Below are 24,965 nucleotides of genomic sequence, written 5' to 3'. Positions count from 1 at the left end.
ACAAGTAAGTTGTGGTAACCCAAACACATCAGCATGGTTGCATTTGTACAAAAAGGTTTACTGCTCTGTATGTGGATGTTCAGCATTTCCAGATGCTCAAGACAACTGCTAGGCAACTAGAATTCCTGGAGAAATGCACAAAATCCTTAAATGTTGTTCAGAAAAAAAATTCATAAGCAAAAAAAAAGAAAACATCTGTGGGAAAACCTGAATGTATGTTAGGTCCAATCTATGTTCTCAGTCAGGGAGGCTGAATGTGTGGCAAACAGGCCTTGCACAGCCCTTCAAGGAAATTTATCCAGCCTGGGGCTTATTCCAGGTACACTTTTTTCCCTAGGGGACCATGCCACCCCTCTGCCTCGTGAACTGCTGCTACTCTGCTACAGAGTGGGTTTTGGGCAGGCAGTGGGTGCAGCTGCTGCATTGAGTATGTGTGCACAGCAAATCCAGCCCTTCTAGGGGGCACAGGCCCCTGCTGAGGCCAACAAGTGAGAAGGGTGATGGTGCAGCTTAGCATGGACCCTAGAAAAGGAATTATGATGGGGTGAGGAACATGCAGGTGTTTGGGTTTTGGGAGTGGGTGATTGAAGTATTATCACAAAGTGCCATTCTGAGACCTTCTCTGCATTGATTGATGTCTCATTTCAAATCTTCTTCTTGCCTGAAGGAAAAAAGCATGGAAGTATATAGTTAATTCTCTTGAAGTGCAGTGCTTTAAAGCTGCTGTTCTCTGTTGAACGTCACTGGCTCAATAAAGATTCATCATGTCAGATGTAGTCCCTAGAAGTGGTCAATGTATTGTTTCTCCAGTGATTTTACATTTTCTTGCCATTTAAGTAGTTATGGAGCATGGAAAAATGTTTCCTTGTTTAATATCAAGGGTCCAATCCTTGATGTAGGCAGCAATTAATCAATAAAATCACTTGCTTTACTGAAATTATGTGTTTTATAAATAAATTAGTTTTCATATGCAAGTCTTTCAAGAAAGCAGTGCACACAAGGAGAGCTGGTGTCAGCATTTTTTTAGTCCTGAGATGACTGAGTTCCTCCTTATGGACACCAAACTTAGCTTCTTCTAAGAAACTTCTAGGCACAAGACTATTTCTGTGCTTCTCAAAATATGCCATACTTTTGGTGTTTTCCAGGGAGAAGACTCTCTTAGACAGGCTGCAAATACTGTATGCAGCTGTTAGCTTATGAAGGCCAAGAGATCTCAGGTTCTACACACATATTAAAACCTTTGTATCTCCAGTACTAAAAATCTCTGTGGACCAGCACCTGATCTCACTAAAGTTAACAGCAGGATTTGTGTCGAAACAAACAAGAGAACATAACTAGCAGCTTGGGATTATCTGTCTTTGTCCATATACTCTACCACGGAAGAATTATCATTTATGTTGTGTTGTTAAGTGATGGGAACTTTTACCAAGTCTAAACTTAAATGCTTCCAAAGCCTTTTTCAGTTTTGGAGAACATTTGTATCAAGTTATTCTTGGAATAATCTTCTTTTTTATTATTATGTGCTACCCAGTAGACATCTAATTATGAGGCACAGGATATTTCCCATTATAGGAGGATATATAGTACTTAACTGGATGTTCTTCAGAGTCCATTTTCATTACATTAAGTAAGGTGTTTACTTGCTTGAATCCCTTGTGTCTTAAAAAAATTCAACACTAAATGAAGAATTAAGTTCAACACTGAGCAGCCAATATAGCCCCTTACTGTGTGAATGCTTTTATACCACATCACAGGCTGTTCTTTTTTTTTTTTCAGAGTGGGTATCCAAGCTCTGGACCTACATCAAGCACTCCTGCCTTCAGACCTGAGGATGAGCTGGAACACCTGACCAAGAAAATGCTGTATGACATGGAGAATCCTCCATCTGATGAGTACTTTGGTGAGCCATGTCACAAGTGTTTGTCGTCCTCTTCTGTATTTACTGGGTTCAGTAATGGGAGGCCTGACAACTGCACTGGTAATGTAGTGACACTCGTTTTGATGGATGTGCTTTCCATGCTTGGGCTGGAAGTGTAATCATCCATAGGAATTCCTCTGTAATTTCAGCATAAATCTCATGCTCACTCACTGTATGTTTATAGTCTTACTGGATATAAAGTTGAATTTTTCAGTGTCTGGTTCATTTTCACACCATCTGTCCCCAGCTTCCAGGCTACCAGTCTGAATTCAGGTGCAGTCGCTGTCGTGCCTGCCTGCCCCATCCCTTCTCATTGCAGCTGCAAAAAAATCTGGCAGTGTAAATGTGTTCTGCTTCCAAGGCATGGATTTTCATTTTCTGTGTGCTGGCACAGATTAAAAGAAAATCCATTTTGAGTCAATCAGGTTGGTTATACATGGGGACCCAAAATTGGGTCCAACAAATACAAGTAAGACAAATCTGGACTGATTGGTTCATAACAGTGTCATCTTCCTTACCTGGAAAAAGATACACATCTAATTTCCTTCTTAAGTGGTATAGAGTATAGTTATCTTAGGTACCTATAGGTGTAGAATTATATCTTGCCTTTACATGAAACATAGGTGGTAAGACCTCTGAACTCTGCATTGAAATCAAAGAGTCTTGGGCACTCGATGATGGTGAGATCAATGGATCTGCCTGTGTGCTTAGTTTCTTACAGGCTTGGGTAATAATGTTATTATGAAACAAACTCTCTAGTTTGTAGAGTTAAAGACTGGGGCAGGCCATTCATTTTGTGTTCTTTATATTCCTTTATTTCAACATTTCTTAAAAATTCATTTAGATTGCCCCCAGATCTATTTGCTATAGAGTTTGGTTGGACTGAAACATTTCTGGCTCAAAGAAGCTTTCGTGATCTGGTTTAATCAGAAAGTGGGCGGGAACACAGTTTCACTAACAAGCAAGGATCTTGCAGTGGCAAAGGATCTGATAATATGAGAAGATTAAGATGTTCCCATCAAACAAATATTGCCCTTGTAGGTGGGGTTAGTATCAGTCCCAATTCTCTATCAGTACCTTCTACCTTCTGTGGCTGCACCCTAATAATCAAAATGTCTTCTCTCTAAACACTGATAGTCATCAGTATTGATGATTATCACAGATCTGAGGTGTGAGCAGGAATGGCTAACTGAATAGAAAATAGCCAGGGAGCATTTTCTGTGTTTCTGCCTTTGACTCTGTCCATAGCCATTTGGGTTCACTCTCTGATGTTTTAAACATGAAACTACAACCAAATGAACATAACATGTATTTAGCCATTAGCTGGGCCGGAAAGAGGGGGAAACTTTTTTCCTGCCCTCTTCAGGCAAATGGCTGAAGCCCTGGAGCATGAGATCTGATTACAGCAATTTTCTTAAAGTAGAACTCTGTGGCAGGAGTTGGTTGATGGACCAAAGCCCATTCCATTTTCCTTTTTGCCCAAGAAAATAGGCAGATAAACAAAGAAGATTCGCAGGCTCAAGGTCAGAAAGGACCTTGCCATTATACTGCCTAATGTCCTACTCTCAGTTTCTCCCAGGAACATGATTGAATCATGACTTAAAAAAAAAAAAAGGATCTAATCTTATCTTAAAAACTTCAAGCAATGGTGAGTCAACCACCTACCCTGATAAGCTGTTCTAGTGATTAATTTTCCTCACAGCTCAAAAATTGCTTCCTGAAGTGAAGTTTTAGTTTTGTTTACCACTTGTATTTATGAAGCTGCAAAGCTCAGATTTTGCAGACTAATATTGTATGACTAAGATTGCTCTGCTCTGTTGGAGAGGGTGGTACATCAAAGTTTCCTCATCCAAAAGGGATGCATAGCTGAAAGGGTGGGAACATAAAGTCTCTCAGGTCATCAATTTGGCTATCAGATCAGACCAATGTCAGACCAATGCCATGCCATTAGCTCTTAATTCAGCAGGAGACAAGAAAATGGAAAGGAGGCTTCAGAACACTCTGAAGTTTTGCCAGTGTTATTTATATAAACAGTAGCATAATCAAAGATAGAATAATCATGCATGATGCATGGTGGAAAAATCAAACAACAACCTTAGTCCTACCCTGGGCAGGTCATGTGTAATTACCAGCTGCACCTGATTGATCTTCTGATTGCACTGTGTGCCACTGAAGTTCATTTCTGAGGTGATGTCCAGCCTTGGCATTCCTGATGTGCCAAAGAACCATGTGTTGGGCTGGACATCTCCTCATCTCCCTGAGCATGCTGTGCCCCATACAGCCTTCTGGGAGCTTTTCTGTCTAACAAAACACAGAATGCTGGAGCACAGCTGCTTTTTAGGTACAGTTGATGTCTGAAGAGGCTGACCTGGAACAGAGGCTAGACAGAGTAAAAGGAATAAAGTAGGTGTTTATTAAAAGGCCTTCAAAGAATACAGCTTGGGCAGTACCAGAGCCCAGCTGTGGTTCTGTCCAAGATGGACCCAAGATGGATGCAAAATGGTCAACCAGTCACAAGTTTTCACACTTTTATAAGTTTTGGTTCATTTACATATTGGGGTCAATTGTCCAATTAAAGCTTCAGGTTATGAAGTCCCATCCTCCCAGATTGCTCTCCTCAATTCACTGTTGTTTATCCTTCTTGACAGCGGTGTCCTTGGTTCTCAGGCTGGGAAAGAATTGTTTTGTCTGACTAAACTGTGAAGAAAACTTGCTAACACTTAATATAAAGTTTAGAGTCACACACTAAGGCAGTGCAGAATTGAAAAAATATGAAAGCTAAAACTTAAGGCATCACAGTGAAAGAGGTAGGCTGCTCTCATCTTCCTAGTTTTGCTCCAGCCCAGGCTCCTCCCTGGGTCTCTGGAGTCACAGTGGATGAAGCTCTCTGATATGGCAGTGCAGGCCGGGAGTTTTGTACTAATTCTGGCTATGTCAGAACTAAATACTCATCTCTGCTTGAGCTGTCAGCCAGTGCCTTCAGTAACTTCATGCTCATCTGGAAAGAACAAATTAAGTGTGGGAGGGAAAAAGAGTCTTTCAACTTTGGTTAACTGTCTCAACCAATATCTCTGCCCTTGTTCTTTAGTTGTTTAGCATGGTAGTGTGGACTGTACAGGATTCATATGGCACATTGATCAAGTAATCCGAAGAAGGACAAATGGGCAGAGACATTGACTCTGATTTGCATTAAATATCTTATGCCTGAGGTCTAAATGCCATGGTAATTGTAGCATACCAGATAGCTGTCAGCTAATCACTTTTATTAGTTTGAATTTAGAAAACTGGATTTCAGCATATTAAAAGTTGGTTAAGAGCAGATAGGTTTTGAATTGAAGAATCTAATTAACCTTGCTAGAAAGCTGCAAGGCGTTATATTAAGTCATGAAAATAATTTGTTGGAATAATTACATTTGAACTGTCAGGCTGGAGAAAGGTCATTTTACTTGGTCTGCCCACACTCTGGGATCTTCTGTGTAATGAACTTCCTTCTGCAAGTTTATTCACTGTATCTCTGGTTTTCAGTCAAGCCATCTTGGTTCTGTAGTCAGCAGAATCTGCCCAGCAGTGGGCAGGGTGAAGGCTCCTTGGGAAGGAAGAGGAGTAGTAGTCACTCAAGTTGTCTCTTTGCCCTGGAAATTCTGTCAGACCCAGTGAGCTGAGCTGAGGAGCTGGGCAGCCAGCAGTTCCATCCAGTCTGTGTTTACTGAACCTCTCTGCAGCTTCCCAGGTGGAAACCACTGAAAGTGATTTCAGAGTTGGGGGAACGGTTCTAGGCAGGGATTGCTCACCCAAGCACTCACAGCTGGCAGCCGGGCATGGATCACACTGTCCTCCTGGGGAGCCTGGGAGTGTGGTGGGAGCCAGGAGCAGCATGCTGGAGATGTTTGGAAGCAGCACGATCACAGCTGGCAGCTTTGTCTTTCCAGGACTTACCACAGCAGCACAATCCAGGGAAATCCTCTAGCTGCCATTGGCAAGGCAATGCTTAAGTATGGAAATATCACTAGGCATAAGAATTTTTTTTTTTAATTCTTGTGAATTTTTAGGAGTTAAACGTGTATATTGGGTATTCTGCCTAACTTTTGTTAAGACCAAACTACTATAATAAGTCTAAGCACCCCAATCCTTGGGGTATGTCTCCTCCAACCTCCTTGCAGATTCTGGAGTAACTTGTGGAGTGACTACTCCTGGGAAGTCCTTGGCAGATCAGCAAATTAAAGTCTTTTGAGTCTAAGCTGCTCTTCCTTCTTTACTGATGATTAAGTTGCTGATCTGTGGTAGTTGGCTGTCTTTAATCAAATCCCTTTTTATTAGAAAGGATTCCCAAATGTCTTATGCTCTGTGCAGTAGGGATAGTTTCTCTCTATCACAGCCCTTCCTGTTGATAAATATGCTATTATAGACAGGCATGTCTGATTTGTTTGGAAAAAATAATACCTAGTGGAGTGGAAATTGGGTAAGGTTGAAGGAGGAGAAATGGATACTTATAGGAGATTAAAATGAAACTATCAAAATTGTTTGTTGGCCGCCATGGGAAATTACAGCCCTTGATTCTGCATTTTAAAAACCCCAACCAAATACACACACACACACAGATCACAACTGTTCTGGACCACTGTTTCAAGTCTTATAGAAAGAAATTACTTCTGGCAGCTTATCAGTCTCTATCACCATGCAGACTGCTGATTAAGACTGGAAAAGTGCCATTGGGGCCCCTCATCTCCTGTTGCCTTCTGGACCATGTCCCAGCTGAGTCACTCCCCACAGCAGTTTCCCTGACTGGTGGGAAGAAACTCTCACTGGTATTTTACCATAAATGCTCAGAGCTACCAAAGGAACCACCAACTTCATGTATTGAATAATGTAACAGTCTCCTTTTGTAGTTCCAGCATGCTGTAGGGATGCATGGGGAGAAAAGAGATGCCAAAATCATCCTGTGGGAAATACTCATTTTATGCAGTAAAGGAATCATGATTTAAGTTTGAGCTGATAATTCAGGAGATACAGGTTTTTTATGTGTATTTTCTGTGTACCCTGGCTTTGACGATGGGAGAGATGGTGCAGAATTGGATTGAAGAACAAGACCAAGGAATAGGAGGCTTGACTTTCTTTTCTACTTCTCATCGTGACATCTTGACCTGTGGCAGATTGTTTTACCTTTTCAAACTTAATTTTTTCCTTTTTCACCAAATTTGCTGGAGATAATTAGCAGCAGCAGTCATATGTGCATCCCCGTGGAGAAGCCTTCATCTCCAGTGGTTCTTTGAGATGTCATGTCACAGTTAAGATTAAAGAATGATAAGTGATGCCAGTATTGAATCTGCCAAGGCTCTGCCAACCTTTCCCATCACTGGCTTTGCATCTCCATTTGGCTTCCATTCATAAGCTAAAATTCCTTCAATAGGACCAGAGACCTGGTATCCAAACAGTGTTGAATGTGTTCCCTAATTTTACTTCTTGAGGATCAGGACAAGGGTTAGGAGGTAGCAGTCCAAGTCAGGTTTGGGAGCGAGTGAGGTGGAGTCGTAGGAGGTTCAGCTGAGGAGACACACTGGATGGTCCAGGTATGACTTCCTTTGGTTCATGCTGTCTTTGTCCCTTTGGCATGGCTCTGAGCACTGTACAGTTCTAGAGGCTCGAAATTGAACATGATATGTGTTGCATTTCAATCTTGGTCAGGCATATCAGCAGCCTCTAAAAGGCAGAAGTAGCCACTTGGTTTCATCTGAAGTTTTACCAGAAAAAGAAACTGAAAGTTGTCATATCTTGCCCGTACTCTTAGATCTGTTCTGAAAAGGTTATCATTAAAAGAAGCATATTATTATTACAAGAGCATAATTACACTCTAATTTTGCCATGTAATGTGATGTGTCTTTTGTCTAAAGGCAGGGGTCCTGGTGCAAGATGGTGTCTGTCCTCATTTGAACAACATCTGGGTCAGAAAATAGTAGGTTAGACTTTCAACAACTGATGAGCTGACAGTCATTTTCTGTTATGTAACCGCTCACAAAAGCAGGAAGAACAGACATATAATGGGGACCCTTTTCTCCATTGTCATTCAAGTAATTTTTTTTAATGTTCAAGCCATATTCCAGCGTTTGCACAGAGGCTACAAAGCCTGGGAGCAAACTCTGCTCAGGGAGGTCACAGTGCAGCGCCATCAACAGCCAGCGGCCCTGTTGTGGCCTGCCGCAAGGGGAGTCACCCTCCCTCTGCTCCCCAGGGGCTTTAATTATCTTGGTAAATGGCTTTCAGAGCCGGTTTCTTCAGTCTCACTTCTGTCAATACGTGCCACCCTCGTCTAGCTTCTTTTCAGGGAGTCCTCTGCCTGCTGGCATCCTTGCACAGCAAGGTAGAGCAAATTTATAAGAGTAATCTCAATGCAACCTAGATCGTGAATTTTAGCCCACAATTTCAAAGTAAGAAGAGAAAAAGAGTAAGCCAGTGAGTAGTTGGAGAGCAAAATATACCATATCTACATGCACTTACCTCCAGCCATGAGAAAGGCAAGAGGCTTTGAGCTGATCTAAGTTGCTTCTCAAGCATTTGAAAGACTGGAAATGGATGCAAAAGTTCGATTCTTCCTGATGTTGATCCTATCCACATCTTACTCTGTATTAATTCTGGGAAACATACTTTATGAAGTTAAGTGCCTAGATCTTTTTATGCCAGATATCTTAGCCTTATAAAGGCTTGAGTGCACATCTTTTACACGAAGATCCAAGAGATGTAGCAGTCAGGAATCAGAGAAGGTTGCACTTCCCTAAGTTCTGAGCACTTGGTACCCAGATGGGCCAGGAGACAAGAGGCTTACCTTCTGTTTTCCTCTGCTAATCCACACAAGAGTGGTCAAGACTTTGCATCATGAGTGTTTCTGAAGCACAGTCTCTTAAGAGACCACCACTGCTTCACAGATGGGATCTAAATCTTGAATCAAAACCACAATTACCCTTTGTTACTGTAGGTCATAAAATCCCAGCTGGAACAGGTAGCAAGCAGCATGACTTTTTCTGTGTTTTTATTTCCCTGGTTTAGCTTGAATTGCTGGCAGTCAACATAGACATACTCTTACTTTTAAACAGAACTTATTTTTGATGCAGAGGTTATTTAATGAAGAATAAGTTCAGAATTCTGGAGTAGCATTGAATCAAAGGGATTCCCATGATCACCTGTATGCTGTGAAAGAGAGTTGGGTTTCAGGCCATGAATGAAATTAGGTTTGTCCTGAAAGTTAGTAAATAAAAACTGATAATTTCCTGCTGTCTTCTGAGAGGAGTGAAATGTGATAATGAAATTCAGAGATGTGTCTTTCTAAAGTACAGCTGTATTCTACATGATTTTTCAGCATGTTTAAAAATTAACATAGCCATGAAAAAAGAAATCCATGAGGGTAGTGGATACCTCTTTCATTGTGAGAGGCTCCTTAGTGTGCTAGGACTTGTAAAGATGGATAGGAAAGCTCATCTTCCAGAAAAACCTTTGAAAAATGATGAGGCTATTAGCCAACCTGCCATATTTAACAGTCCTACATGGAAGCAACCTAAATATTTCTACCTTAATTTGACAATTCAAAGACAATCCAGCTTATTCATTATGAACTTACAAAGTCAAGTAAAGTCTCTGTGGACTGAAAGGGCTGAAAATTTGATAGTGAGCCATCAAGTCTTCAGCTGCAGTTCATTAGTCTGTAGCTGGCTCAGATCACTAAGCAAAAACAGGACCTACCTGATGTCTATTTCCTGCTCCTCATGAAATGAGCTGGCTGGCCTCTGGGGGTTCTCTGTGGGGATGTCATCACCTGATTAAAATTGTGGCAGCTGGAGGATCCCTCGTTGGGGATCTCCTTGCTCAGGCCGGGGGCAGGAGATGGACTGTTAGTCTAGGACATACAGGATGGAGAAGGTTGGTTCTCCTGTTTTATGGAAGTGAGTGATATCAGGAGCTTCCTCCATCTGGGATATCATAAACTCTAAATTCTCACAGGTATTTTGAGAGGGAGTGTGTGTATGCATGTTTCTATGAATGAGTGAGAATGTTTTCCTGGACTGTAATATTATAGGAATAATTTTCACTTCAGATAGGGCTTTGGAGTGTTTAAAGCCTCAAGACATTCTTTTGTCATGACTTGTAGCTAAGTTGTCAAGTGAGGCATAGGCATTCAGTTTTGGAGCTGGAGTTAGAAGCCCTTCCAGCAATGCACTCTTGGATAAATCTTTGTCCCAGTAACATGAAAACAGTTTAATTTCTTTGTTTTGAGTTACTTGTCTACGTGACCTGACAGAAAGGAGCCCTTTCTTTGCTTTTTAAAACTGAACAGCTCACCTTTTCTTTGAAGCTCTGTGGACTAAATTTGCAGTTTTCTCCCGTGTTCCACTATGGCTCATTGTGCTGCAGTGGCATCCAAGGCTGTGGTCACACTGTAATATGTGCAAATTAGACATGGAGTAGGAACAGGGTGCATCCCTCAGAGTTCTGAAACTGAAAATGGGCTAGGAAATTACTGTCCCTAATTTACAAGTGAGGGGCAGACTGGAAGAGTTCAGATGACTCACCCAGAGTCATGCTGAGATACAGTAGTGAAGTGGGAATTGAGCCTAGAATTCCTTCAAGTTCCATGCCTTACCCAAAACTATGGCCATGCTCTTTATTTTATGTGAAAATCAACCAAAATGGACTTGTGAGCCTTGTCTGATAAGAAATCACAACCAGTCTGAAGGCTCTTCCCAGCATGCTGAGCAGAAACCCTATTTTCCAGGGTTAGTAACAAGGCTATGAAAAGAAGAAAGGGGGGAAAATGTGCTCCAGGGTCATACTTGATCATTTTAACTGCTGTTAATGTAATGTACCCACTAATGTTAGCACACTTCAGCATTTAGGTAGTTCAAGGCTATTAGGAAAATTGATAATTCACCATAATCTGTTACTTTCCACTCTAGCAATCACTGTTCCACGGAAGTGGGGCACAGTGTGGCATTTGTTATTTCTTCTGATGGCATTTGTCTCATGCTGTCTTTTTTTGATAGGGTGGTTTGTCTTTTGCTAGTAGCTTTTGGGGGTATTTTAGTGTCATTAACTCAAAATGAGTTATTTCCAGTGGGGCAAAAGGACAGATTTTATCTGAGAGTGAAATGTGTTAAAAAGAAGAATTAGACAGGACTGTCTCATTTGCTGAGTGTTCTCCAGCCTCTTCTCTTCTGATGGAAATGCATCAAAACTGTTTGGTTTTTTATACGGAATTGCTTTGACTCAGATTCAGTGAGATGAATCATAACCCACTTTCTCATCTGAGATGCGAAAAAAAAAATTCCAACTCTGCTGTCAATGTCAGCATAATCAATACAGAGTGATTCTCAGTGGTGCGAAGAGGTAGGGGAGGATTAAAAGAATGAAAAGAAGCAAAAGTAGCCAAACTTTCCCGCTGGTTTTAGTAAGCTGCACTGTTTTCATGCTTCCAAATGCACCTTGCTGTTCATCATGTCATGTCATGAACACATGTTTTCATGTCTCTGGCTACAAGCCAAGGTCACAACTGCTGCTCTAGGGTCAGGAGACTGTCATCTCAAACTGGCAGGCAGATCACGAGAAGCCAGCCCTGGCAGACATTTGGGATGCTACAAGCAGCCAAGAGTAAACCTCTTTTGATTTGTGAAACCTGCAGTAGAGATGTCCCCTGCCTGTACCGTGCCAGCACAGATGGTGTCAGCTGAGCAGGAGAGAGTGGCGAAGCACCGTGCCTGTCCCATGGCCCTGTGTCAGCCAGCCCCATTGAGGGAAACAGGCAACGTCAATAGCAATAGGATCACTGTGGGTGCAAAGTGGAGATGGGAGACTACATCTGATACCTTGTCACCAGCTTTCATTTAGCAACTTGCTCATTTGCTTTTTTTTTTTTTTCCTTGTGTGTCTGCCAAGACATGCACAGAGATGTAGAAATAATTACTTCTGTAAGTGTGAGCTAAGAGCTAAACCTCTGAAAAACTGTGTTCACAGCACCAGGGTCAAAAGGGGACAGCACAGGTAGGGACATGAGTTCTGGCAGTTGACAAATGCATCTCCCCATTGAACACAAGTGGTTCAGTAAAACATCATGGCAATAGCAGATCCCTTTGTTGAGAGTTTAGAGGTATGGGTACAACCATCTTCCACAGCCTAAGGTACTGTCCACTGCTAAGGACAGACAGCTGGGTGTGGGATGTGAATTATTCTGTTTTGTAGATTCTTTCAAATCACTGTCCCAGCCATGCTAAGTTGTCTGTTTAAAGCTGTGAATCAGGCTGTGTTCAGTTAGCAGCAGTGTTGAACTTTAATATACAATTTCCTCAACAAATTCTGGTTCCAGACAATATCTTGAGAGGTTAATAACTTACTATCTGCTCAGTACATGTTCTGATTCTGTCTGTACTGTCAGGGGCAATCTGGGCAGGTGATGTGCTGCATTCTTTGTGAGTGCAGGTTGAAGGAAGGGATACTTTTTGTGTGAGTTTTAGTTGCTTTTGTTGTCATTTAAAATTACACTTGGAAAAAAACACAGCTTTTTAAATGTCTCTATTTCCTCACTATGTGCTTGCTGTGAAAGACAAGTGAATTCAGCATGTGACTGTCAAAAAAACTGCAGAAAGCCTGAAGCCTTTTACCTTGAATTTTCACTTGTGTTGATGAATGGCTGGGACATGATAATATTGACTTTCTACTCTTTTTAGTGCAGAGTTTGTGATCACATGAGCTAAGGAATTGTGTCTGGCTGAGCTGGAGGGAGACATTTAGAAAGGACTCTAATGTGGGTCCTTTATGCCGTGCAGAAGACTGTCACATGAAGCCAGCTCTTCTGGACAGGAAAGTCCTAGCGAACGTCACTGCCAACGTGGAGCTAATTCTGGTCACGTGTTCTTGCTGTCATCTCCACGAGCTGCGCAGCTGCTTCTCATTTCTGTCCCGTGGCTGGAATTAGTGAGAATCTTAAAATGCATAAATAAATGTGTGAGTGTGTACACACATATATATAGGGCAGGATACTACCTGGAGTCTGATTCTAATGGCCTTCCTTTCTTTCCCATTCTCCATCTCGACATCTCACATCAACTGATCCAGTTTTGATGCCTGCATGGGTCATGTGAAGCGTGACTCTCTCCACACTGGCAAATCTGATGTGTGTTGTTTAGAGGAGGGAGGAAGGTAAGGTGGAAGGGCAGGACTGGAGAAGGTATGGCTACAATAGCAGTGGATGGTTGGGTGGGACATTTTAAAATACTCCATCTTTTATCTGTAGATGCCTAAAACCATTGCCTTCTTCTAAAGATAAAATGGCAAAGCACAGGCTTCAGTGTGCTGTGCTTGTGTAGTTCCATTAGGCCACTACTGATGCTAAGGCCACTATAATTTCTTTTTCTTTGTATACTCAATTTCCATGCATGGCAACAAAAAGGAGAGGGGAGTAAAAAACGGAGCTTGCCCATGGTCAGATTTATTTCTGCTGTTTCTTCACAGGCAGAATTCAGAAGGTGAAGGAAGTGGAGAATGTGCACTGCAGATGTGCACAGCTGCTGCACTGCCATCTCCATGGCATCCTTCTGTCAGAAAGGCAGCTGAGGAGAGCCACAAGGTCTGTGTCAGTTACATGGCCAGCTCCTAGTGAAACCTTGTCATTTGAACTCTTTCAGTCTCTTTCTGCCCTGCTGTCTCTAAATTGAGTGAGGAATGGAAGCTGCTCTGTTTACTCACACAGGGAAGAGTCACATACTTTCTTGAGGGCTTAGGCAGAGAACCACACCGATAATGCACGTTTTTGGAGCTTCTGCAGGAGGGTCAGAGACAGGCTTTGGAAAAGAGGCCACCCCCAAACTTAGGCCAGAGGGACATTGCTGCGCTGGGGTTGGAGATCTGTGCCCTGAGCTAGGTCTGGTCATGCCTGTAAAGGTGAGTAAAGGGTTTTTTGTGTGTAAGGCCCATTGATCCAAGTGTGGCTTGGTCTTTTAAACAAAAACAGTGCTTCACAGAAAGCCAATTAGTCTTAGGAACTTGATGGATTTTCTGTATTTCTTTGCTCTGATTACAGCAGGACATTGGGTGAGGAGCAATAACTAAGCTGTTTCAAATCTGCAGACTCTGCTTCCTTCTGTTTTGTACAATTGCAAGGTGTACACACACAGTCTTGCTGCCTACTGCCCTTTGTGGCACAACTTTCAGGGAAGACAAGGTGACTGACCTGTGGCCTTGAGTCCCATGTAAGTGACAGAAGTCCTGGTACTATGAGTAACAGCTGTTAGGTAGCAAGTAGGAATGGTGTGCATCCAGCAAATGTCTGATTACAAGAGCTGTTCTGGCCTAGGGAAATTGCAGAACAATTTGTTCAGAAGAACAAACATTTCACAGGGTGATGTTCTGGAGCATGGTCTAATTGTGGCACATAGTGGCTCACATCTCAATAGGTTGAGAAGAAGATGCTGCAACTGACATCAGCTTGGCTAGAGTAAAATCAGTCTGGCTGAATATATCCTGCGTAAACTCTCAGGACTTCAGTGTGTGCAGTAGCTTCATTCTTGTGCTCTTGGGCCAGGGGAGAACAGAACAATGTACAGCACAAATAGGACTGTAAAATGAGTTCTTAATATTGTTTCCCTATGGCAATTTACTAATTTTGTGTCACTCTTAGCTGGGAATATCGCATGACCCTTAATACCTCAAGGCTCGTTTGCATGAATAGGAGCTCATAAAACTTTAGTCTCTGATTTCCAAAATGCCAATCTCTCTCTTTTTTGCTATGGTTGGGGTTTCTTTGACTTTCTCATGAAGCAACACTGAACTCAGACTTTTTTGTAGGTGTTCTAATGTTTGGATGTGGATCTGAAGCTTATCTCAAACTCTTCTGAAGTCATCTGGTCTAGAACACGGTTGTAGACTTCCAACAAGCTACATAATGCATTTTGTTTGTAGGTCCTCATCTGTGCAGGGATGCTTAGAACAATGGAAAACAATGAAAGCAATTTCTGAAACGTTTGAAGTCCCAAAAGGCTCTGTTTTGAAGGCTTTTGTAAGTTGTAGCTTTCCAATGGGACAAAAGTCTCCCACACTTTTTCCTACGCTGGGGTGGGAATAATGGCTTCTCTGACTTACCCATCGCATCTGACTTTGTCAACATAATAAAGCTGAATCATATTATGTGAAAATGGAAACCAACTGACTTAGACCAGTGTTGGCTTTCTGGGCTTGGTCATATAAATTCAAAAGACATGGACTAAGTTTACATCAGCTAAAATCAGGCTTGGTATAAACTGTCCCTACATTTACGCCAGATCTAAATTTGGAGGTCTAGTGGATTTCAAATTATTCCATTATCGCACGTAAACAAGTCCATCAGTTTTCCCTACTGTCACACCAAAGAGTTTAATGAGGATTAGATACCCTTACTGGTTTCACAGTGAACTCCCATGAATGTAGGAAAACCAGCACCCTGAAAGTTCAGAGCACAGCGATTTGCCAACTTTGCTCATACAGAGTTGCCGTCATCGGTACAGCATGTTCAGGACGTTTTCCAATACCAAGTTTTTGGCAAACACTTACAATCCCTGATGATGATGGCCTTTTCTGCTCAAGGGCATTGGGCTGGCAGAACTCATCATGAGCTCTGGATATCAAATCAGTCCTTTCCGATTGGTTCAACCATGGGAGGGACGAGGAAAAAGTTTTACGGTTTCAGTTTCCATTGGCACAAAATTTTCAGGTCATGAATTGTGTGAATAATTCAGGCAGTAGGGATTGGTGCCCTTAGCATGGAAGCCCTTAGCATGGAAGCCAATTCAGGAAAACTCTTCCATCTTAGTAGTACTGAGTGATGAGTGATGAGCAGTACTTTGAGCACGCCTTTGTAGATGCCGGTCAGCATCAGAGCTTCCTCATAGAGAGCTTAAGGTGAAATGTCAGGACAGTCTTTAATCATGATAAATGGATCAGTACCCACAATTCTCATGTCTCCTACTGTTAGTCAACAGGCCCTAGAGTCAAAACCACCACCGCAAACAGATCAGACTTAGTGCCACTAAAGAGCTTGGTTTTATGGTGTGAGGTTTTTTTAACTTATTATTTTTTAAACCTTGCTAATTTTGAATCAAAAGCTGTAGGATGTGTGAGAGTGACACAGGCAGTTGTGCAGATGGATTTCTACATATTTTCTTTAAATAAAATAATAATTGTTATAAATATGTATCTCATATTTTGCACTAATTCACTTGTAGTGGAGGCCAGGCAAGAAAACTTTGATATCCTTATGTATCAAGCTCTGAATGTGGCAATCATGTGAGCATAATGATCTGTGGATACTTGATATGAGTGCTCCATCATGGACTCCCAATGAAGCATGTGCCACTGGGAGGTTATTCTCAAATTAGAGAGTTATCAGTATTACTTTCCATCTACCCTGGCCAGTAAAAGCAGGTCCCATGACCCAAAGGAGGAGCAGAATTATAGTTACTGCTTAAATATATCAGTCTAATAAATACGGTATCACCAACAGCAAGTGACATTTTAAAAAGACTTTTGCTTTCAATACCAATGTCACATTTTAAGATTATGATATGTGTGGTCATTCTGAATAGGAACAAATATTGAATATCTCCTGCAGAATCAGAGTGCTTCTCCATCCCAGGTTGTAAAGTTCTTGTTACTTGTCCAAGAGAGCAAACAAATATTGGACCATGTACTTGGTTGGAAAGGTCTCCAATTTTGGGATGAAGAAGGAAACCTCTGTCTAGTAGGATGCTTTAATGAAAAAAAAAAAAACCAGCATTACTTGTTTCCAGCTACTGAGAAATTTGGAGTGGTGGAATTCATTGCAAGGAACAGTGGATGCTCAGCATACAGGTGAGGTGGTTTCCAGTGCCTGAGGGACATGATTTATGGCAGGGTTGCTGTCAACACACAGACAGCACATGTTTCAAAACAGCAAGGAAGCTTTGGGCTGGTGCTGGATTGTGAAAGGCAGGGTTTTCAAAAAACCTGAAATAAATTAGGTGCTGGTTGAAATTTGGTGTGACATCTTCTAATGCAGCCAGGCATTTTGAAAACCTCAGGCCTTAATGTTGCTGGGCCTATAAGAGCTGCCATTTTTTCAGGACACTATTCTTTGTCTGATCCAGCCTTTCTTCACTTCTTTTTTTTTTTTTTTCTTTCACTTTTGGCAGTGGGGAGATAGGTTCCCTCCCTGTGTTTTGGATTTTGTCAGATGTTTTTCCTCAGGCAAGCATGCAGGAGGCATTCCAGGTTGGTAGGCCGGAGCCAATGGCACAGGAAGCATCTCTGACTCAAAACCTTGTCATTACTCAGGCAATTTCATCTTCACCACTGAACAGAGCCTTTGGTAAAAATCAATTCATGCCACCACCTTCCCAGTGATGCCATGAAGCAGAGACAAGCTGCAGAATACCAGCTGGAGCACAGTCAGGCTGTGGAAGAGTGAATTGAGTCATTCATGCCCAGCCACGGATGTGAGTTTTGGCTGGGCTTGAGTCTGTTTAACACACTGATGGTGCCTATCCTAGGCTTATGAAATGGAGAGGCTGGGCAGGGGGACAGAAGTGGTTTGAAGTGCCTTTGTACAACATGGACGCAGTTGGAGATGAAAGTCTTTGGGACAGGGGACATTGTTTGCTCTGTGTTTGTCCTGCACCTAACATTACAGAACTGCACCCATTGCTTGGGCTCCCTGAGCCTGCTTTCCTGCTGGAAATGGCAAACCCAACCACAGTCCTTTGGGACAACTCATTTTTTGACCTAGATGTAGAGGCTGCTGTCTGTATCAGTGTGAGTCTTAGCTGGTCCCTTTTGACTGCACTCTCGGTTCAGCTGTGAAAGAAAGCTGAGAGCTCAGGAGAATTTGATCTATGTTTAAGGTGTGCTTGCACTGAGCAGCAGCATGAGCCTGTGGACTGCCAGTCACTAGTTCTCCCCAGCTGGAGGGAGGGCTGGGAGAAGCTGCATGAAGCATTGCACAGTGAGCCCAAGCCTCTGAGGAGAGCAGCTCCTCTGGTCCAGCTCTGCTCTGTGTTACAGCCATTGCTTACGGATGGGGTCGGGTGCAGCAGCCCCTGCAATCACCCTCCACTGCTCTAGCAGCAAGGCTGCTCTCCTGAGCCAGGGAGGGAGCAGGCTGGGACAGCACGCTGGGAGACACCTGCCAAAGGACCCAGATGGGCCAGGCAGAGCTGCCCCACGTAGCTGCTGCCTGAGGCCGCTGCCACTGGCACCCCCATAATGCCAGGGTATTTCTTTGTGGCTTTCCAAAAGAAGAAGATCCTGAAATTTGGTGCAGCATTACAGAATGAGCCTAGTGGGCCAGGGGATAGCTCAGGAAATGCCCCCCTGCCAGTGGCCCCTGATGAGGGCAGGAGGAAGAGTGATTCCTGCCTGGTATTCTGCTTTCCTTTACCTGCAGGAGATTCATACAAGCATGGTTGGCTCACCTTGTGTGCCATAATGTATTTGGTGGTTTCACTGTCCAGGGTTTATCATGCAATATGGCTTGGCAAGTGCGAGTGCAAAGGGAGTGGCTCGGTGTTAGGATCACCAAAATTTGTTTGATCTACAGCTCAGCCAGCAACTGTTCCCCTTTGCTTTGTTTTCACCTTCCTAGGAGGGGTAAACCTCCACAGAATCAGCTTTGGGATAAATTGCCCAGAGAGAGGTTTCCTGACAGCCCCACTAGGACTCGGCTGATAGCCTCACCTTTGCCAGGGCTTTAGCAGAGAGCTGCTGAGGTTGTTCCCTGGATGCTACATACTGGTAACATCTAACTAAAAAATAAGATTTCAACATTACTGTTGTGTTCCAAGGAAAAGAGTAAATTTTGGTTTAGAAAGTCTTAATTTTTCTGTGAAAGTAGAATAAAATAAGAGGTTTCTCAGCTTTTGAAAACATGGAAAAGGTCCACTTTCTTACAACCTTTATAATTTTTGCCTGATATTTATTTTTTTAAAAAATAGGTTTTTACGTATCTTGCTTTTTGAACTTACTGCATGCAATCAGAGAGGAAATGGCACAGGAATGCGGGGGACTTCTGTGAAAATATGCATTTTTAAATTTTTTTTTTTTTTTTTTTTACCAAATTAAATTATTGCACTCCTTAGTTAAGCATTTGTTAGCTGGGCTTGGTTTGGTTTTTTTTGGTTTTTTTACAAATTGGTTTTTGAAAATCTTGCCTCCAAACACGAATAATTATGAATTGCTACTTCTTTCAATCCAGCTCTACACCTGCAGCGTAAAGCTTTACCATAGCCGTGCCCGGCTCGGGCCAGGCTGGGAGCAGTGGGGAGGGAGGGAGGCAGGGAGTGCCCGGCACAGGCAGGGGCCGTGTTTGCCGTGCTGGAGAGCCCGGCAGAGGCAGGGGCTGGAGGAGGAATTGCTGCGGCTCCTGCTCTGCTTGCCGAGCCCATGCACAGCCGTGGTCTCTGTCATCTGGCAGCTTTCATCGGCATTAAAGGAAACATTTCTAAAGGAAATAGAGTACATTTTACTCTCTCCCTTGCATTTCCTTGATCGATTAGCAAAGGGAGGAATGTTTCCTCTCTCCCACTCTTTTTCTCACCCTCTATTATTTTCTTCTTTTTTTTTTTGTCTCCAGATGTAAGCGGGGTTCTGTTTCAAGCCGTTCGCACATGGTAAAACACGTGCCAAAAAGTTGACACAATGTAACAACAACAACAGGAGGGGGAAAAAAAAACCAAAAAAAAAAAAAAAGGCAAAGCATGCTGCAAAAAAAGGTGTCTAGGACCTTAAATATTGTAGAGCATCACTGACCCCCACTGGGCTGGCACACTCACTGCACATCATCCAGCGTGGGGACTGGCACCTCACCGGTGTGTGGGGCTCAGGAACACACCGGCCTGCCGGGGGAGCATCTTCCAATCCGTCCTTACAGCTGGTGTCAGCCTGTCTGCTTTCCTTATGGCCATCATGAATGGAGTAAAAAGGCTTTGGCTCGGCTTGCTGTGAGGGGCGTTGTGGTTGGATGGCAGAAAGGCTCACTGGTGGTATGGTTAGGTACCCACTGAGATTTTTTGACCAAGTGCTTGGTGAAATCTCTGTTGCTGGAGGTTTTTAGGAGCAGGTTAAAAAAATATCTATCAAGAATGCTGTAGAGAGAGTTGGTGCTGCCTTCAAAGCAATAAGATCATTTCCAGGTCTTCTCAAGATCCTGTTCAGCCTGAATTTTTATATTTTTTTGGGAAAATCAGGAGTGGTCCTCTCCGTTTTGGGGCAGTAATACATTGTGGCTGCAATAATTTCAGGAGGTACCTGTCATTGTAATCTGGTTTATATCAGAACAAACTAAACTGTCTCTGGTGTCCCAGGATGTTGAGGAGAGGGGGATGTAGATGGGTAAAGGATCACCACCACACAGATGTTGAAGGAAGCAGAGTCTTTCCTTCTCTGTCAATAAACAGAGGGCAGTAGCAGAGGCACAGAACTCTGTGTGCTCAGTTGCTATGTGGCTCAGCCAGGCTGCCAGAGAGTGATGCCATGGTCCACACAAGGAGCAAATTCCTTCTCCTGGGGAAGGGATTTTAGTAAGACTGGTACTGGGAGTTCCCTCTGAAATGGAGTTTTTATGCCACAGGCCCCTCTTACCATCAAGCTTTTTCAGATATGGCCTTGTGGTTAAAGAAACCAGACTGTGATTGAGAAAATATAGTTTCAGTTCCTGGCTCCATCATAAACTTTTTGTGTGACCCTTGGAGGGTTATTTAATCTGTGTGGGTCTCAAGTTCCCTGCCTGCATGTTGGGTGTCCTAACAGTCCTCTACCTTCCCTGAGGTGCTGGAAAGGTTCACTGTGAGGCCTGGAGATCAGCTGGGACAGTAATCTTATGATGAGCAGCATGAAGAAATGTTTGAGAAGGTAAAGTGTTGGCAGAGTGAGCCTGCACAGTTGCAGTGCATTTGCTCTGTGGTGTGGAATGGGACCTCTGGGGCACACTGAGAATGTGTCAGGTTTTTACAGCCAAGCAAAGTGAGAATATGAAGTTGTATTGTGGTTGGAGGAAAGGGATGCAAACAACACCAGAGTGCAGCTACTGCACAGCGCTGTACAGTACAAATGACAAGTAGGTCACTGCAGGGACCTGTACATCTGGAGTACAAGTGGAACACAGTTAAAGCAGAATAACCAGGACACAGTAATTAAATCATGGCCTTGGATTTAATTTATGAAGTGTTTCAGGCACACATTGCAGCATGAATCTGTGTTTACTGTGAAAGATTGTGTTTTCTGACGTCTGCTGAAGAAGAGGGAATTAAGATTGATCTGTCTTATGTCCAAAGGCTGTGCAAGACAATTGATGCATACAGCCTGCTACTGTCAAATGGTGACACTTCAAGCTTGGATCCTGGCACAATAAACCATTGCCAAGGGCTTCCCACTCAGTGAAAAGTCTTGAGTTCAAAAGCAAAAAAAAGTGTAGGTAAGGAAGGCAAGGGTAAAATGAGCTAAATAATATAGTTTTCTACAAAATGTACAAAATGTCTTTGGGTTTTCCCTCTGTACCATTATTGCAATGCCCTGAGTGCCAAAATTTCAGAATCACTCTGGGACAAATATGATCAACACATCTGTATCTAGCTTAATCAGTTAGACACATACCTCCTGTGCACTGTAGAAGGACATAAACCCTCCCTTGTGGATCAGAGATGCCTCTTCTGTTCCCTTTGGATGAATTAAAGAACCCAGAATCTGTTGGGTACTTCCGAGTTGCAGAAGCTCTGACTGGGACTTAACTTGATTAGGGTATACTAAGTTAAGGTCTGCTGTTACACTGTTACCCCAATAATCAATTTCTGCTCCGGCATCCCCTTAAAATAGAGTAATTCTGCCTGTCTGACATAGGTGTCCTGAGGAATCCCATGTGCTCGGGAAATGCTTGAAAACCCTTGGATAAAAGTCACTAGGAAAGAGGAGGGAGAGAGGGGAAAGTCTTTTTACATTGTTGACTTATGGTCAACGTTGTCCTCGAAATGCTGTTTTGTCATCAATATTTCTTCATTAGGAATAATGATTTTTCCACATTTACTGCCAGCTGATTCAAAGCCATCCAAAAGCAGAATGTGTCGTGAATCTCTAAAATGCATTCACTGGCGAACTCTAAACAGAAATGATTAGAAAAATAACACAGCGGAAATACTGGCTGTCTTGAGGCTGCTGGGGGAACTTTTAGTGAGATATTTTGTTCAATGTATTTATCTATTTTCAAAGTGTTCTTGGTACCATTTTGAAAAGGCAGTGTGCTGTATTTTTTTAGGTCTTTCTTGCATTGTGTATCAGGGCTGCAGTGAGAGCCAGGGAATACACTTAGCTGATCAAGGGAAATTGTGTAATTGATAGGCACTGAGGATATGACCTTGTGGTGTATTCCCACTGTACGGTGAGGTGGGAAACAGTTTTTTCCATCATGCCGAGTTTTTTGAGATATCAACGTTTTTTCCCCATGTTTCAGCAAATGCAGAACCTCCCTACTTTGATGCTTTTATCAGAAAATTATCCCCTATCTCTTCTCTACATAGAATGCATGCTTTGAATTCATGAATTTAAACCTTTTGTGGAGAGGTTTGCACATTTTCCCTCTGCTTTCTCTGCTCTTGGCATCTGTAGTTGCCTGAATTGTCTGTGTTAGGCACTGTACATCGCAATGGTGCTGCCAATGGCTTAATGCCTAAGTAGGTATGACAGAAAAATAATGCTGTAGCCTAGAAAAGGCTACTGAAGTCCCTGGATGTGCAAACAGGAGCATCTCAAGCCCCCTGTGTGGAGTTACATTGCCTTTATCCTCGGCTCCAGTGTGATTGCTATCAGAATATTACTGCCATAAGGATTAGTATGACATGTACCTATTCCATCATCCATCTTCAGTGGTGGATGTTTGTCCCATTTGCTCATGTTCTTAATCTGACATTTAAAAGTGATGCATGTCCCGGATAAGGTTGGACACCCTGTGCCTAATTCCTCATCTCCAGATTGTGCCCAGTTTCTGGCCAAATCTTAAGAGCTTTGCTGAGTAACAGCTCAGATTATAGCCTTTCCTATTCATCTTCACAGTTAAAACCTGCATCCAAGCTCCAGTGACCTTGAATCTCTGCAACATCCTTTTCAAAAAATGCAATTTCTCTCTATTCATGCTCAACTAGCTGTAGAAATAACTCTCTGGCTTTTAACTTAGGCCAGATAATTTTTGCCTCTTAGTCATAGAATCATAGAACATCCTGAGTCAGAAGGGGCCCACAAGGATCTTCGAATCCAACTCCTAAACATCTCTCCTCTGGTTTCATTTCTGCCTCATATCAAACAGAAGCTTCATGTCTTTACCTGCACGACCTGTAATGACCTATTCCCACCCTTCTTTGTCTAGTATTCTCTAGTGACATACCAACTCATCCTTCCCATCTGAAGCTGTCTATGTTCAACCTTCAAGCACTTACATTCTCTTTTGTGTTGTCTTTGTCCTTTCTTCAGAAGCATTCCATTAAACTTCCTTTAAACTCCCTCCAGGTCCTCTTTCAAATTCTTCCTTAACCTTTTCCTTTGCTGTGCTGTCTACAGACTCCTTGTCAACAGTAAAACATTGAGAGTGCTGAGACCACAGCTCCCCTTGCTGACTGGTTTTGTCTGATTGTTTCCTTCTATTTCCTATCACTTCCTGGTTGTTACTGCTTGTATTAGGTTGTAAACTCCTGCAGCTGGGCCCTTCTTTGAATTCTGTGTTTTCCCAATACCCAGCAGAACGGATCTATTCTATAATCTGAGTAGCCAGGATTTGTGGTGGTATAGCCAAAACCATGTGAGAGTAATGAGATAACAAGAAATTAGAACATGGCATCGTGTGCAAATATGAGCTCCTCTTCTCCCTTCCCCCCCTTCCTTCAAATTCACAATATTTCAAAATTTTTACACAGCAGAAGACATTAAATGAGGAGGTTTCAGAACAGAGTATAGCAGCTGATGTATCCTTTCAGCTGCTGAAGTGTTTCTGTGTAATGCACTCACTAACTGTGGCATTTTCAGCAGGGAAGCCTCTGCAGGCACTTCTGTACATGCCCCCAAGGTAAGACCACCATGTGGCAGCCAGGCAGGGCTGAAGGAAGGTCACAGCACGGCCAAGGTTATGAACCTCTTTCATGCAAAAATAGAGGACTCCGGTCTCCCAGGCTTGCTGCCAACATATCGCCTTCTAGTTTTGCTGAAATGATCTTGAAAAAGGATCTAAAAAGGGCTGAAGGGGCAAAAGAAGAATGTTGAAATGACATAGTTTCTCATCTTCATGCAGTTTAGTGCTAATTTTGTCCTTTGTCTTTAAGCTGCCTTTTAAATGCTGCTTGTGGAAAGCAAATGGGTCACGTTGTTCCGTGTTTCTACTGTAATACGCTGCCTGCTATTTTTCTCTTAGATTATTTGTGTAATCTTTTTTGTGCAATCTGTTTGTTCTTGAGTCTTGCAAACTTTGCCTTTTGCTACTTCTTTCCCAATAAGCAGTGCAACTTGTTCTGTGTTCACTCATGGGTATTCTGCACACAACGAACTGGGTTATTTGAGACAGTGTGAAAATATTAAAATGGGGAACATGTGTGGGCACTTAATTGTGGTGAGCCCAACCACAAATACCTTCGCCGTTGGTAACTGGCACAGAGGAAGAGCAGACCTTTGTTTTGTTTTTATCAGACGTAATGATAGATACATTGTTTTTAGTGGGGTTTTTCTGGTTTTCTAAGGAAATGAGGCTTGTGCAATCACACTGCCTGTGTGCATGTGCCTGTCTGCTTGTCAGTTCCTCCTCCACCAACACTTGAAACTAATAGCCATTTTCAACTACATTTGAGTGAGTTGCAGGAGTTGGGAGAAGAGACAGGTTTTTGCAGAAGCCTTGTGAATTCCCCAAGATCGCACCAAGGTCTGCAGAAGATGCAGTCTCCAGTGATCACATTGCTGCAAACCAGATCAGTTGTGTATTTGCCCGTGTGCCTTTAAGTGGATCCAGCCACCCAACTGTTGGCTCCCAAATTTGAATATTTTG

At 42.7% G+C, this 24,965-nt stretch overlaps 1 protein-coding gene across 3 annotated transcripts in view; it reads left to right on the top strand.

Moving 5' to 3' along the window:
* Positions 1 to 24,965, top strand: part of LPP (LIM domain containing preferred translocation partner in lipoma) — a 332,580-nt gene that overhangs the window by 246,576 nt on the left and 61,039 nt on the right. For all 3 annotated transcript variants that reach the window (XM_071437786.1, XM_071437787.1, XM_071437788.1), the window contains one exon: positions 1,777 to 1,900. In XM_071437786.1, coding sequence (XP_071293887.1) covers positions 1,777 to 1,900 — 124 coding nt within the window. The remainder of the gene's footprint in view (positions 1 to 1,776; positions 1,901 to 24,965) is intronic.

This window comes from Agelaius tricolor, unplaced genomic scaffold (assembly GCF_023055355.1).
Source record: "Agelaius tricolor isolate 1412-34295 unplaced genomic scaffold, bAgeTri1.0.p SCAF_12, whole genome shotgun sequence".
Classification (NCBI taxonomy): Eukaryota; Metazoa; Chordata; class Aves; order Passeriformes; family Icteridae; genus Agelaius; species Agelaius tricolor.
Note: the sequence above shows the minus strand (reverse complement) of the source record. Positions and strands in the feature narration are given on the sequence as shown.